The following is a 15775-nucleotide window of genomic DNA, read 5'->3' on the forward strand; positions in this document are numbered from 1 at the left end:
TCTTTCCTGAGTTACTTTCTTTTCTGTTGTAATAGATGTTTCTTTTCTTTTAAAATTTTTTTTAAAAAGATTCATTTATTTTGCTTATGTGTATGAGTATTTTTTGTCTGCATGTCTGTGCACCAGATGCACGTGGTGAAGAGGCCAGAAGAGGGCATTAGATCCCCTGAATTGGAGTCACGGACAGTTGTGAGCCCTCATGTAGGTGCTGGGAACCGAACCCAGGTCCTCTGCAAGAACAGCCGGTGCTCTTAGTGGCTGAGCCATCTCTCTAGCCCACAGTGAATATCTCAGGGGCACAGTTCAGTCACATCAGGTATATTCCTGTTGTCAGTAATCTCCAGAGCTCCTTTACTCCGTGAAACCAATACTGTGTACCTCTCAACAGCTCCCTACTCCCCTTTCCGGTAGCCCTTGGCAACCTTTTTTTAACTTCCAGTCTCTCAGTCCGACTGCTGTGGACGTCCTAGACGGGAGAGGAGGTGTCTCGGAGTAATCATCCTTGGGGACTCGCTTGTTTCATTTAATTGTGTTTTTAAGGTTCCTTAAATGAATGGCTGGGAGCTGGAGAGATGGCTCAGTGGTTAAGAGCACTGGCTGCTCTTCCAGAGGACCTGGGTTTGGGTTCCCAGCACCCATGTGGAGGCTCACAACCATCTGTAACTCCGGTCCCAGGGGATCCGACACCTACTTCTGGCCTCTGTGGGCACCACGTGTATGTGATTCATAGAGACACAGGCCGGAAAAGCACACATATACATAAAAATAAAATGAAGACCAAATAGCTCTTAGTACTTTTGTTCAGGCTAGTGACCTCAGTCCAGTGGGATGGAAACTTTCATCTGTAGATAACCTTGTTGCTCCTGTTCTAACTGGCATCCCACCAAGGCACCTCATGGCACTTCTTGTCCTGGTGTCTGTCTGCCGTATGTTCAGATACCAGAGCAAGGCAGGACCCACCTCTACTTTTCTTGGACGCACCCTCTACCCGGTGCCAACTGGAATGCCAAATACAGGATTAGAGACAATGTTGCTATTGATGTATCGTGTCAACTTTTGGAAGCAGCTCGTTACATCCTCAGTGAGTTAGGACACTGGTTGCCACTAGGTGGCGATATTGGTTTTACATGTAAAAAGATGTAGTTAAGTAATGCCATTAAGGGGGGGGGGCGGTGTTTAATTTTCGTGATAGTAAATAGAGTCTAAAGTGATAAAGAGACCCCCCCTTCTGATTATAATAAGATCAACTGTTACTGTTACCCTGACTTTACATCCCCGGGTGTAGTAGAGAGGCCGGAGGATCTGTAGCGCTCAGACTTAATTTGCTGAGGAGCGAGTGTTGAAGTGTGCTGTTCGCCTTAGGCAGGTTCAGATGTGGATTAACAAGGCCTTTGCCAGTCAAAAGACTGCAGAATTTGCAGCTATGCTTAGTTCTGGGTCTCTCCCTCTTTATGTAGCTTTTTATCTCTCATATGGGATTAAAACTTTGGTTTAATTCCACGAATGGCATTTCAGAGATTTAAAAATAGTTGGCAGCGAGTCCTGGGTCTGTAGGCAGTTCTTGGGGTGGGGTGGGGCAGCGATGAGATGCTTTGCCTTGGGACTCGGTGAGCACTTGAGAAAAGGTCATTTTCTGAGCATTAATTGCTGAGCTGTGCCAGCCGAGCGAGGAAAGTCGCCTTATAAAGCAGGAGTGCTCCCTAGTTGAAATCAGACTGGAAACTGTTTCAAGGAATTGACACACTTTCGGGAAAGTGGTGACAGCTTAGACTGCCTCGGAGCTGAGATGGGGAAATGGGAAAAGCTGTCAGTCTTGCCGGGACAGTGGTGGGCGCATGCAAGGGCCGCAAATAAGGGGGGCCCAGTGCGACGGTGTGTGCGGGACTGTGATGGATGGGTGAGGGGTGCTCTCCCGGGACCTGAGCAGGAAGCCTTTAGCTTACAATATTCGTCTCTCAGAATGCCTTCCGAGACCATTCCTAAAAGTTGCCCTGTGAGGGGCAATCAGCAGTTAGCTTTGATCATTTGAGTATTTATCTGATAGCTCAAAATATCCGTGCCTCCCACGGTAGCAGACTCCCAGAACTGCTGTTTATTGATTCGTCGCTCCTCTCAGGTTGCACGCTGCTCTGAAGCCTGCCGAATAATCAAGACGCAAACATGGAATCGGTTCTGTGATTACGAGTCTCCTGCTAGCTGCTCCCTTTGCGTTGATGGGGCCGTTACCTGGGCCTGCTTTGCCTCAAGGTGCTGAAGCAGGGTCTTATTAAAACCACAAACATTCCTCATTATTACAGCGTGAATAAGAAACAGGTGCCTGCGCTAACTCTATGTGAAATTTTGCAGTGAGCTCCTAGCGGCTGCTGGAGTGGCGGAACTATTTTTCTTGTGTTCTAGAATATTCCCACTCGAAGCATGACATGCAGTTTATAGTCACCTTGATGTTTATAATTTTCTTGTTTTGTTTTTCAAGACAGGGTTTCTCTGTGTAGCCCTGGCTGTCCTGGAACTCGCTCTGTAGGTGAGGCTGGCCTCGAACTGACGGAGATAGGTTGCCTGCCTCTGCCTCCTGATGGCTGGGATTAAAGGCCTGTTGTACCACCTCCCGGCCGGTTTCTAATTTTTAGCATCATTGGTTTTTTTTTCTAATCAGTAAATTACCAGGTTTTACCCAGTGCTGACTGCAGCTGTAGGGTGCTCCGGTGTGAAAGATTAGCGAGGAACCCGGGAAAAGGGGCGTTCCAATTCTTTTTAGTTTGAAGGCGAGCGGTAACTGTTTCATGCTGTGCATGATGTCATTGGGTAGAGGTTGGGTGTACAGCACAAACACGCTACTGTGCTTATGCAATGGGCGTCTGTAGCTTTATCAGGCCCGTTTGTCTATATGAAAAGCAGATTTTAGACGACCCACAGGCTTGCGAAAACCATGATGTCCATGCGACACGGTTTAAGAAGCAGGGCCCAATGTAGAGAGTGAGTTGGTTCGTATCGGTTTTGCGTTTGAGGTTGGAGACGATGGAGGGGTGAGAGTTCTGTGAAATTAGGTGACAAAGAGAGGGGAAATCAGCCAAGGGGTGTGGATTTATATCCCCGTTCTGGGAGGTAACCATGTGAATCCTCAGAAAGGCGTACTCTGGGATGCCTGGCGGGGTCTGGAGTTTGAACAGTCATGCTTGTGGGGTAGAGCACGCATGTGCAGGGGGGGGGACGGGGACGCGGCAAACTAGGATCCTTTCAGGTTAGAATGGAGAGAGAAGAATGTTCACCGTGGTCGATGAAATACCAGGTCCCTAAATAGGAGGGCGACTGCAGATTTTGAAGGAACGCCATTTCTCCTACAGATTTCTTTTCATTTCTTCTTCTTTCTTTCCCTGCTCTGCCGATGGAGAAGTGATGTGAAATGGTAAAACTGACTGTCTAAAGGGGCATGCAGGCGAGGAGCTTCATGAAGGAAGGGCCCTGGAGAAGCATGTGTGTGTGTGTGTGTGTGTGCCGCTTTCCTAATAAATCAAGCACTGGAGTTGATTTCTGTTTAAATACATGTTAGGTCCGCGGCATCTGGTGCCAATTATGATTTGAATTTTGGTTTATGAGCCCAGCACGACTCCTTCTCACAGGAATTGTTTGTGTTCCTCTTCTCTTGGTACAGCTTACGCTGAGATGCAGAGAAGGGCTGTCATCTGGGTCTTTTTTTTTTTTTTAACTTAACCTTCCACAATGTGGCGTCTAGTTATCAAGGGTAGCTGCCTAAAATTGATGGGAATGGAAGGAGTTTCACTGTAAGATGAAGTGGAAAGAACAAAGGACGGGAGACACAAAGCTTAACGACATTATGTGTAGTACTTTCTCACCCAGCGGGGATCCAGGCACCTTTGAAGGTTACCGGTATGATGAGAATGTCCATTGCATTCAGCACAACGAAAAGCTCCCTGTAGATGGGGCCAAGGCAGTAAGTCACTGTGGAAGGACTGGGTAGGTGGGAGGTGTTGTGGGGAGCAGGGACCAAAGTTCAGAACGATGCTGCAGACTGAAACAGGGGCTGAACTGTGGACAAATTAGACTTTCACTCCTCCAGACAATCTACCAACAGAGAAAACACCGCAAGTGAGAGGTGCTTGATTTGGGTCCGGGCAGATCCCTCTGCTTTCGGCCACAGAGGGATGGTGCCAGCGCCGTTAGACCCTCTTCTCGCCTGCTCCGCTCCTCCACACACAGCTTCTCATTTCACTGCCTTCTTTTGTGGGGAGACTCTAAGGCTTATTTAGAACCTGGCAGAACCCCAGCCTTGCCAATAAATTATTCCTCTTGCTTGTTCACGGAGAATTGTGGGAATTGCCATTTTCTGGAGCTGAGTTAGTCAAGCCTTGGCTCATTAGATTAAAACAACCCCATCTCCATAAAACAAGCCGGGGAAGCTGGCAGAGCCTGGCGCAAAGAGCCAGGGGAAGGACGGCCTCACACTTGGTAATTTTAGAAATGTGTTTTATGGGCAGAGAGACCGTGCGAGGTACTTCATTAGAAGGTTAGTGTTGAGAATCAGCAGTGCGGCTGATTTTATTGCCTTCGCCTTTTCTTTTTCCGTCTTTTTTATTTGTATTATTTATTTATTTATTTTAGATACAATCTTTACTATGCAGTCCTGACTGGCCTGGAACTCACTATGTAGACCAGGCTGACTTTGAACTCATACAGATCCACTTGTCTTTGCCTCCTGGTGCTGGGATTAAAGGCGTGGGATACCACGTGTGGCTTGCCTCAGCTTTTTGATGTTATCACTATACTTTCCTTTTGGATGAGAACAAATGGATGCTTATTCACTCACAACTCTTTCTTTTGGGTAGAGATTGACAGATGTTAATTTGTCATATTAGGTCTTTTTTTTATTACATTGGAGACTTTACTACAGTGCTGTTGAATAAGAAGTTATCCATCCTTCCATCTACTGGATATCTATTATTCATTTTATGAATATATATTAATAACATTTTGTAAATAATATATTAATAATCATATACAATGATAAATATATAATAAAAATAAGTAATATTATTAATAAGTAATTTTTGCAAGTAACTGGGCAAAATATCCCAGGAGAAAAGAAATTCTTTCACTAAAATAACTTTCTTTTTAATCCACAGCTAGAATTCTTGGAAGCATCTTGTCTTTATTTTAATGCTTTAAAATGTCATTATGTATTCATGTATTTTGTGTCTGTGTCTTCTGATGCATTCCTGCCATGCTGTGTGCCGTGGAACTCAGAGGGCAGCTGGCTGGAGCCAGTTCACCCCTTCTGTAGTGTGGGTCCCAGGACTGGAGCTCAGGCCATGAGGTTTGGAGCCTGAGTGCCGTTTCCTGCTCAGCCACTACCAGCTCGGAAACCTCTTTTATACACATGCCTTTACTTAGGGTATTCCACGCAGCACAGGAAATAGAACATTGCGACTCAAGGTGGTGGTTGCCCAGCAATAATGAATTGTTATTATATAATGGTTGAGAAGCCATCTCATTAATATTTGTTGTCTGCTTCTGGCTGGCCAGTGCCTGGAGTATTTGCTGCCCTAGATACCTGCCCTGTGTGAGTCTGGAGAAGCTGGGTTTCTTTGACTTTTGCTTCCTAGTCTATCACTGAGGAAAGTCAAGGCAGGAAGTAAAGCAGGAACTTGAAGGAGAACCTGTGGATGAGCCCTGCTTGCTGGCTCACTCACTGGCTCACGCTCAGCCTGGTTCCTTTTACAGCCCAGGCCCACCTGCCTAGGGTTGGTGCCACCCACAGTGGACTGGGCCCTCCCACATCAATCATCAGTCAAGGCAATCTCTTATAGACATGACCGTAGGACAGTCGGATCTGGACAATCCTTCCTTTGAGACTCCCTCAGAGGACTCTAGGCTATGTCAGAGTGGTAGCTGAAGCTAATGAGAAAGGTTATGAAGGAAACAGGTGGAAGGCGCTTCATTCTCCCCAGCATGGCAGACACCCTGTGATCCAGCATGGTCAGTGGGATGTGTAGGGTCTGGAGTCAGGAACCTGAAAATGCAGATTGCTTTAGGACTGTGTCCTCTAGAGGTAACATCAGTGTCACTGGAGACAGGAGGACCAAGTTAAGAGTCAGTACATGCAGGTGAGTGCCTCATGCAGATGATGAGGTGATGTCGGCAGGGGCAGCCTCTCCGGGTTGCACGTCACTGGGTGTGGGTACCCTGCTCTGGGTCAGGGGGCCTATTGTACTGTGGGGAACATGTGCTTCTAGATGGGTGAATTGCTACATGGCTGCATACAAACATAACACCCTAAGAACACAGGCAAGGACGTCTAACCACACCTGGAGAGACATGCACAGGTTAGGGCATTTGAAGCAAGCCTTGAGATTGTAAGTTTGCTGGGCTCCTGTGGATGGAGGCAGGAGATGAGGTCTGACTGGATGTGTGAGTAGATGAAAAAAAGAAAGATGTGCTACTCTGAGCTAAGAGGCTGAGCTCGTGTCTGGGAAGGTGGCATGTAAGGGACCAGTGAGACATCTAGTGTGTAGGGCCAGGCTTGGAGTGGAGACAGTTGGGACCTCGGTTGGCATAACTGGTTTTCACCGGGTGCACATCACCCTCCTTCTTATTCTGGGGCCCTCGCTGTGCCCTGTGCTTTGCCATTTGCAGGCAGGAGGGCATGTATTTCCCTCCCGGCCGGTCAGCATTCTGCAGAAAGGAACCCGCTGTAGAGAGAGAGGTGAGTGATTTGCCTGCACCATCTCTGGTGGAGCCAGGCCAGAAGCACCCGTCAGCAGGTCTGCATGGCAGCCGTTCTGGGTTCATTAGTGAGCAGTGGCTTCTTAGGCCAGCCCTTGACCTACGTTTGGCATTATGCCTGGCATAGGTCCTTGCGATTCTCTGGTCGATTGGTTTCTGAGTGGCCTGGCCCTTATTGGAATGTGAGACCCGAGTGGAAGGGGACTCTGTGACTCTCTTCTTCAGCTCTTGATTATATTCCCGTAGTCGTGCCTGGCGCGTTAGTTACCTGTCTGTGCCGTGATGAAACACCATGAACAAAGCAGTGTACGAAAGAAGGAGATGGTGTGGGCCTGGTGATCCCAGAGGGTTTGAGTCCTCGCTGGTGAGGACGGACAGCGTGCAGGGGGCAGGCTTGGTGGCTGGAGCAGTGAGCTGAGAACTCGTAATTTGAAACATAAATATACAAAAGAGAGGGAGGGGGAGACGGAGGGGTAGAGGGAGGGAGAGACAGAGAGAACCCTGGGAAGGGTACAGAGGTTTTGAGATCTCAAAGCTGGCCTCCTCCTGCAAGGCTACACCTCCTAGCCCTCCCCGAACAGCGCTACCAACAGCTGTGGGTACCAAGTGTTCAGATACGTGAGCTCAGAGGGACTGTCTCATCTCCTTCAGGCCTTCGTACCTGGTACATAGTAGATGCCCAAAATACACCGTAAAGCAGCAATGATAATCATAGTTATTAAGTGCGTAGCATGTAATAACTCACTTATTCCCCCTGACGATTGTGTTAGCTCATCACAGGAAATAACAGGCCCGCAGCTAGTTTGGGGGACTTACTGAAGGTCACATGGCTCAGAGGGGGAAAAAAAAAAAGCTAAGATTCAGATGGGAATACTTGGCTCCTAGAAATCAGGTCTTTAAACACCAAGGTTTACTGCTTTTATGAGGAAATGATTAGTTAAATATATATGTGCTATAAAAATATATTTAGTAGCTCAGTTCAAAGTACATAGCTTATAAATAAAATTTATAATGCTGTGATACATTTTCTTTCTGGAAAAAACAGTTAATGATTAAGACAGGTATATGGAAAAGATATATATATATATACACACACACACACATACATATACTTGGGTTCTTGGAAAGAATATTAGTATACTGTCACTCATAATATTCTAACCTATAAATGAATACTATATTTAAAGGTTATAAATCTGTCTCATATATGTTCCAAGAAGCACATCATACAGCCCTATTATGACAATAAGTATATATCTCTTACAGAAGATAATAATAAGCAGATGTGGATTTTTATTATAGTTTACTTGTTGGTCTAACAGCTTAGTTCGGTGCCCAAGGGCTACACAAGAGTTGGAGTTAAATTTCAGGACCTTAACATCTTTACCCAACACCTGCAAACGTCTTGATGATTGCTCTCTCATCTAGCACTTGAGGCTACATGGTGGGGTGATGAGGCCATAAAGTCTTGGTCTTCAAAGCTTAGGCCAGTGTATGAAGGTAAGGACAGATCACAATGGCTGAGAAGTATCTGTGGACGAAGAGAGACCAGGGGCTGGAGAGCTGGCTCAGTGGTTAAGAGCACTGGCTGCTGTTGCAGAAGACCTGGGTTCAGTTCCCAGCACCCTCGTGGCAGCTCACAACCATCTGTGACTCCAGTTCCAGGGGATCCAACACCCTCTTCTAGCCTGTGAAGGCTCCTGCATGCATGTGGTGCAGAGACATGCATACAGGCACACATGTACACGTATAAAATACATTTTTGAAAGGAGAGAGGAGCGGTTGAGTTAAATCATTGAACCTTTTCTTCCAGACGGAGGCAGGACGATGAGAGGGGTACAAAGCTGAGTCTGTGAAATGATTAAACGTACTGACAACAGCTGAAATATTCACTTGCGTTGGTGTATCTTCATTTGTGAGCCTCTTCATTTGCCCATTCGTGTCTCTAGATGTAAAATCTCCATGGTTCCCCTGCGTGTGAGGGTTGGTGGTCGTGGGCTATGGATGTAGCTTAGTACTTGCTCAGCATGTGCAGAGCCCCCGGTCTGATCCCTGGCGCCACAAAACAGAACCAATCAGATGAATCAGTCGTTTCTCAACTGTGACCCTGGCATCAAGGCCCCTTTCCAAATGAGGAAGATGAATGTGTGTACGCACCGGGACACTACCCCCCCGCACACACACACAAATTAGACTGCTGGCTTTAAATGTGTTTTCCAGGGCTGGAGAGATGGCTTAGTTGTTAAGAGCACTGGTTATTCTTCCAGCGGACTTGGGTTTGATTCCCAGCAGCCACAAGGTGGCTCACACCCATCTGAAACTCCAATCCCAGGGATCCAAAGCCCTCTTCTGGCCTCCGCTGATACTGCATGCATGAGATACGGAGCTATACATGCAGCCAGCACCCCCACACACACGCACGCACGCACGCACGCACCAAGTTAAATTTGTTTGCTTTCAGTAATCATTGTCTGCTTTAAATATGAGCATGTGTCTTGCAACAGATGAGTTCCAAGGAGGTGCGAGGCATCATCCTGTCTTCAAAGAGGTGATGGCACCCAGGAGGTGGCGATGAGGCAGGATTAGGCTTTGGTTCCAACACGGGGATCGTATTGACAGGTCAGAAGTCCCCTGATCAGTCTTTGCGGTCCCCTCCTCTTGCGTTTACCCACATTTGACCAGCTGTCTCTCGCATCCTTGTGTGCGGCTTCTGTTCTACGGTTACCTTTCCACCTGCACACGTCTGCATAGCCCGTTAGATGTGAAACAGTGCCTGGCTGGGGGCCAGGCCGCATTAGATGGTGGGTACCTCTCCTATCCTCAGAGTAACCACGCACAACATTCTCTTTATCTTCTCGAGTTTTTATTTGGAAACTCTTCTGCCCCGCCCCCGCCCCATTCCCTCTTCTTCCTCCTCCTCATCTTCTCACAGGTTTGGTACTCACTGTGTAGCCCAGGCTGGGCTTCAATTGGCGGTTGTCCTCCTGCCCCAGCTTCCTCAGGCGCTAGGATTTGCAGGCATGAGCCACCAGTGGCTGTCACCTCTGAAGTTTCTTTTCTTTTTGTGCGCATACATGTGTACATGTGTATGCGGGTGTGTCTGTGTGTGCGTTTAGGGGCACACACCCCTGTGTAAGCCAGAGGAGGTTGTGAGGTGCCCTGCCCTCTCACTCTCTGCCTTGCTCGGTGGCAGGGACCCTCACTGACCTGGAGCCTGCTGTTTCTGCTGCTAGGCTGGCTAGGCAGCAGACCCCAGGCATTCTCCTGTCTCTGTTCCCCATGTTGCTGGGGTCACAGCCGTGCACAGCCATGCTCGGCTTTTACGTGTATGCTGGGGAACCCAAGCTCAGTGAGCACTCTAACCCACGAAGCCATCTCCCCAGCACCTCTTTTTATTTATTTATTTATTTTTTAATTTTAATTTTACTTTTCAGTGCAGGGGATCAAACCCAGGGATCAAATACTAGGGATCAAGCACTCGACTCCAAAACATGCTTCTTTCCAAGGGCTCATTAAAAACGTGTGTGTGTGTGTGTGTGTGTGTGTGTGTGTGTGTGTGTGTCTAGAGGTGCCATAGAGCGGGTGCCATTGCACCTTTAAAGACAGTCTAAGTCTTGTAGTGATGGATTAAACAGAAATTAAACCATTTGATAGGAAATCTTATTGTGGCCTTTTAAAACAATTCTTTTTAGATATTAAAACTGTGCCTGCAGTGTGTGCGCGTGTGTGTGTGTGTGTGTGTGTGTGTGTGTGTGTGTGTGTGTGTGTGTGTAGGGGGGCATCACACATGCTAGGATGTGTGTACGGAGTCAGAGAACACTTTGTGGAATTGTTCTCTCCATCCACCTTTGTGTGGGTTCTGGGGATTGAATTCCGGCTATCGGGGTGTGAGCAGCAAGCAGCTTTACCCACTGAACCCCCTCACCAGCCCCTGTTGTGACTTCGGATTATTCAGAAGCATGTGACGAGAATACAAGCTCGGGCTTTTTAGCTAGCGTAGACTAAGATGTCTTTATAACTGAGGTGGGCGTGGCTTGCTCTCACGTCAGTCCAGATTCCCGAGCGTGGCAGCTGGCGCCTGCCTGTCGCTTTTGAGCACACATCCAGGGACTGTAATCCACAAGACACGTGCTTATTAAATACTTCTTAAGAGGTACGGGGGCACAAAACAGACAGGAACCCGGCCCTTCTTGTAGTCACAAATAGAAGTAGATAGGAGACCCCTGTCAAACAATTTAGTGAATTAAAAGTAATGGAGTCAGGAGTGGGTTTAGTCCACTGCCAGTCCGTAGAATCTGTTTCAGAAGAGGGTCTGACTCCTGTGTTGTGCTGGCTAAGCGCTCGCTGAATTTGCATGGTGGTAGGAGTCATTCAGAAGCCGGCAGCAGCCTCTGCCAGCAAAGTGTCCTTGCTGCTGGCAAGGAAGCCTGGGACTGCCTGTGGCCGCCATACGTGTCCCACCGCGGGGATGTGGAATACATATCTGCAAGTGGAAATCTGAGGAATGTTCCATTCCTCTTGTGGTGGCTGGAATGAGAACGGCCCCCATAGGCTCATACGTTTGAACGCTTGGTCCCCAGTGATGGAACTGTTTGGGAAGGATTGGGAGGTGTGGCCTTGTTGGAGGAGGTGTGTCGCTGAGGGTGGCCTTGAGGTTTCAGAAGCCCACTCCTTTCCCTGTTAGCTTTTTCTACCTCGTGGTTTTGTCTCCAGATGTGAACTGTTAACTGCTGCCCGAGGGTCAGGCCTTTGTGCCTCCTGTCACGCTCCCAGCCTTGACTGTTGTGGACTCTAACCCTTTGAAATTTGTAAGCCCTAAGTTAATACTTCCTTCTGTGAGTTGCCTTGGTCCACAGTGTCTTATCATAGCAATAGAAGAGCAACAAAGACAGAAGTCTGTACCTGGAGTGGGGTTTGAACATGAAGAGACATGTCCGTTGGATACTGTAAGCCCAAATTGAGCATTTTCTTTTATAAGTTGCCTTGGTCACAGTGTTATCACAGCAATAGAAGAGTAAGATGTGTCTCAATTTACAAAAAAGATAGGATCATATGGTAACTTTACTGAAGGCTTTTGGAAACATGTAGCTTATGATTCTGTCACAACAAAACAAACTATCACTTCTTGGTTCCCTCAGTTCTTGCTCACATGGGAAGTTGCTTTATTATAGGAATCGTACCAGCTTCTCTATTTGACATAAAGATGTCTCCATTGTTATAATACTTTTATCATAATTTTATTTTGTTTTGTTTTTCGAGACAGTTTCTCTGTGTAGCCCTAGCTGTCCTGGAACTCTCTCTGTAGACCAGGCTGGCCTTGAACACAGAGATCTGTCTGCCTCTGCCTCCTGAGTGTTGGGGTTAAAGGTGTGGGTCACCACTGCCCGGCTAACTTTTATGATCATTTTAATGGCTACTTTGTGACTCATTAGCACTTGCTTTCTATCTCAAGATTTTAACAGTATTTGCTGTACATCTTATCTGGTTCACATGAACATCCACACATAATTATTTCAGCATTATGCAAATATTAATATCATTAGTTTATACATGATTTTTGCTCTTCTGTAACCCTCCATGAATATATATATATGCATATGTGCATACATTACAGTTTTTAAAAGGTGATGATAATTTGTGCATAATCCAGAAGTAACAGTAGAGAGGCCCTGAATGTTCTACCTTGGATAACTTAATTCAGCCTTTAGGCTTTTTTCTGAGCGTGGCACATCATTTGTCTGACTTTTGACTGTGTTTTTTGAATTTGTGTGTGAAAACTGGAACAAATACTACATAGAAGAAGGGAATGGGATGAATTTGATATCCAGCGGCAGCAATTTATAGTAAAGCTACCTCTTCTTCAGCAATACATTGATTTGTGCTGGAGGAGTGATGTGGAGTCAAAGTGATTTTGACCCCCTATCTCAAGTGCGGCGTGTGTAGGTGGTGCCGTGGTGCGTGCGTGCGTGTGTGCGTGCGTGCGTGCGTGTGTGTGTGTGTGTGTGTGTGTGTGTGTATGTGTGTGGGGGCGGTGCCGTGGTCAGCGCGGCGTGTGTGGGCGGTGCCGTGGTCAGCGCGGCGTGTGTGTGTGTGTGTGTGTGTGTGTGTGTGTGTGTGGTGCTGTGGTCAGCGTGGCGTGTGTGGGTGGTGCCGTGGGCCCCGCGGCATGTGTGTGGGGTGCGGTGGTCAGCGGCGTGTGTGGGTGGTACAGTGGTCAGTGTGGCGTGTGTGTGTGTGTGTGTGTGTGTGTGTGTGTGTGTGTGTGTGTGGGCGGTGCCGTGGTCAGCGCCCCCATAGCACTCCAGATGGGAGGAACTCATTCTTAAACTCCTTGTTGGGGGTCACCCTGAATTCACTTTACAGCTGACACCCAGTAGGACACACAGCAGTGTGTGTTGCAGGAAAAGGCCCAAGCATGTGAGCTGAGACGTTCGGACTGCCGCCTTCCCTAATGACGTGAAATACAGCAAGCAGCAGTGACGTTTCAGGCTAACGTGCACAGCCTTGGGGTCGTTACACTGTCTGCATCCGTGGGTGTTTATGTAGCCATGGCGCTTTATTTTAGGCTTTCTTAGTTCCTTCTGCATTTATCAATTTGTGGGGCTTTCAGTGAGCCGTTCCTATCGCCTGCGTAATTAATTTGGTAGGTCTAGTATTTAGACGTAGAGTGGTGTTTCTATGGTGCAAAACATCTGTAGAGGGATTTTTGGGTACTTTAAGCAAAATGGCACGCGAGATAGCTGGGATGTTGCATCATCGTTTTGCTCAGACAGAGGGTTTCACAGAGCATGCGTTGCTCCACGTGTATAAAGGTTTGTTTTGTGCCCCTGAGTGATCCCTGACAAACAACCCTGGCTGAGAGAACCCTGATGACATTTGCAAATCTCCAGTTATCCCGGTGAGCACTCTCGGGGTCTGGGGGCAGGAAGTTGGCTGATCTCCTCTGAGACACGACGACGTCATTGCAGCAGACCCTGAAGCACAGTGAGAGGCAGGTTGACGCGGAGGGTAGCGTGGTAACGCTGGGGACAGCAGCGCCATTTGCAGGGTTGAGGGGTTGTTGTAGTCTTACTCTTCCTTCTTGTTATGTTCCCAGGATCTCCCCAGAGTGCTCCTTCTCCATCAGTTGGCGAAGCAGGAGGGTGCTTGGACCATCCTTCCCTTGTTACCGCAGTAGGTACCTTTAACTCAAATGCTGCCAGTCATTGGCATTTGGGCCTCCACACTCTTGCATACCTTAGTAACTTTTTTAAATTGTTAAGAGGTGGTCTGTTTCCTGAGATACTAAGTGGAGTAAGTTTGAGTTTTATATTTTGCAATTACTGTATTAACTAGATTTCCCCCCGTGATTGGCTCTTAATAGTAATTAGTTTTTGCTTACTTTCTTTTAAAAAATGATTTACTGTAGTTTATATATGAGTGTTTGCCTGCTTGTGAGTATGCGTATTACCTGCATGCAGTACCCACAGAGGCCAAGAGAGGGCATTGGATCTCCTGGAACTGGAGTTACAGATGGTTGAGGGCAGTCATGTGGATGCTGGGACTCGAACCCAGGTCCTCTGCCAGAGCAGCCAGTGTGTTTAACTGCTGAGCCCCATAGTTTTAATTTTTAGATGTGTTTCTGATGAATGCTGCAAACTCATGTTTGAAATTGTTCTTCTAAACTGATGTTGTTATGGGCAGAGTGAATTGTAAGCACCCTTCCCATCTGGAGACTACCAATCCCTGGATTTCCTTGCATTCAGAGCTGAGACACAAAGCTGAGATACAAGTGGGACTGCGCAGAGAACAGTCTAGACGTTTTTCCTTCTGTTTACCCTTCACCTATTTCTTAGATACTGGTTTAAGTCTTACTATAAACTCCAAAAAAGAAAAAAAAAAAAAAAAAGGAAAAAGAAAGAAAAGGAATATAACTGGGTAGTGGTGGTGCATGCCTTTAATTTCAGCACTCAGGAGGCAGAGGCAGGCAGATCTCTGAGTTCAAGGGCAGCCTGGTCTACAGAGCTAGTTCCAGGACAGCCAGGGCTACACGGAGAAACCCTGTCTCAGGAAAAACAAAAACAAACAAACAAATCTTACTGTAAACTCATCTGCTGCATTATATAGTATGTGCACTATGAATCTGTTTGCCCTAACCCAGTTCTTCCCATCAGCTTTTCTGTAACATATAGCAAGAATTCAGCGTGGATCTTCTTCTGTGAAGAAGAGACGAGAATACAAATCCGCAGACTCCTAGAAGCACTCAGGCGATACGACCCATCTAAGGTACGCACGACTTCAAAACCATGTTTTGACTCAGGAGACGATAATTCAGAGAAAATGTGATTTTGATTAAGAGCTTTTTGATATAAAAGCTTGTTTTCTGAAAGCTCTGCTGTAAAATTCTCTGAGGTTTGTAGCTGACAAAGAGCATAAAATGAACCATTTTATGTGAAAAATATATATTTATATGTGTTGGCAACATAAGAAAGTTAAAAACAAAAACAATACCTTTTTAGAGTTACCAACCAGTTTTCCATAGGAACAAAATTAAATAGGCCATTTTTCCCTGTCAGAAAAGGCCACACATATAACACACAGACGTAGTTTTTATTTATTTATGTTTTTTTTTTTATCTTATGTGTAGGGATGTTTTGCCTGCATGTATGTGTGTTCACCATGTGCAGGCAATGTCCACAAAGACCAGAAGAGGGCACTGGATCCCCTAGAACTGGATTTACAGATGGTTGTGAGATATGTGGGTGCTGGGAACCAAACCTAGGTCCTCTGTAACAGCATCAAGTGCTTTTAACCCCTGAGCCAGCTCTCCAGCTCCCAAACGAATTATTTTGATGTCTTCAGATCCTGGGTCTGATATCCACATACCCAACTCAACCTGATCACTTGGGATCAGCAGACTTGGATTCTTTCTGGTGTTCATAGGAACTGGCTCCATCCACCCCGAGGCTCACTCCGAGGAGTGTGGGTGATGTCTGGGGGTGCAGGCCATGTGCGCTGCTGCAGAAAGAACACATCGACAACACTTCTCATTAGATTG

At 46.8% G+C, this 15775-nt stretch overlaps 1 protein-coding gene across 1 annotated transcript in view; it reads left to right on the plus strand.

Annotated features, from left to right (window-relative positions):
* B3glct (beta 3-glucosyltransferase) overlaps window positions 1-15775 on the plus strand; it is a 95321-nt gene that overhangs the window by 35600 nt on the left and 43946 nt on the right. Inside the window, exons 5-6 of the mRNA XM_028878081.2 lie at window positions 13835-13911; window positions 14892-15003. Of these exons, the coding sequence (XP_028733914.1) occupies window positions 13835-13911; window positions 14892-15003 (189 nt within the window). The remainder of the gene's footprint in view (window positions 1-13834; window positions 13912-14891; window positions 15004-15775) is intronic.

This window comes from Peromyscus leucopus, chromosome 23 (assembly GCF_004664715.2).
Source record: "Peromyscus leucopus breed LL Stock chromosome 23, UCI_PerLeu_2.1, whole genome shotgun sequence".
Classification (NCBI taxonomy): Eukaryota; Metazoa; Chordata; class Mammalia; order Rodentia; family Cricetidae; genus Peromyscus; species Peromyscus leucopus.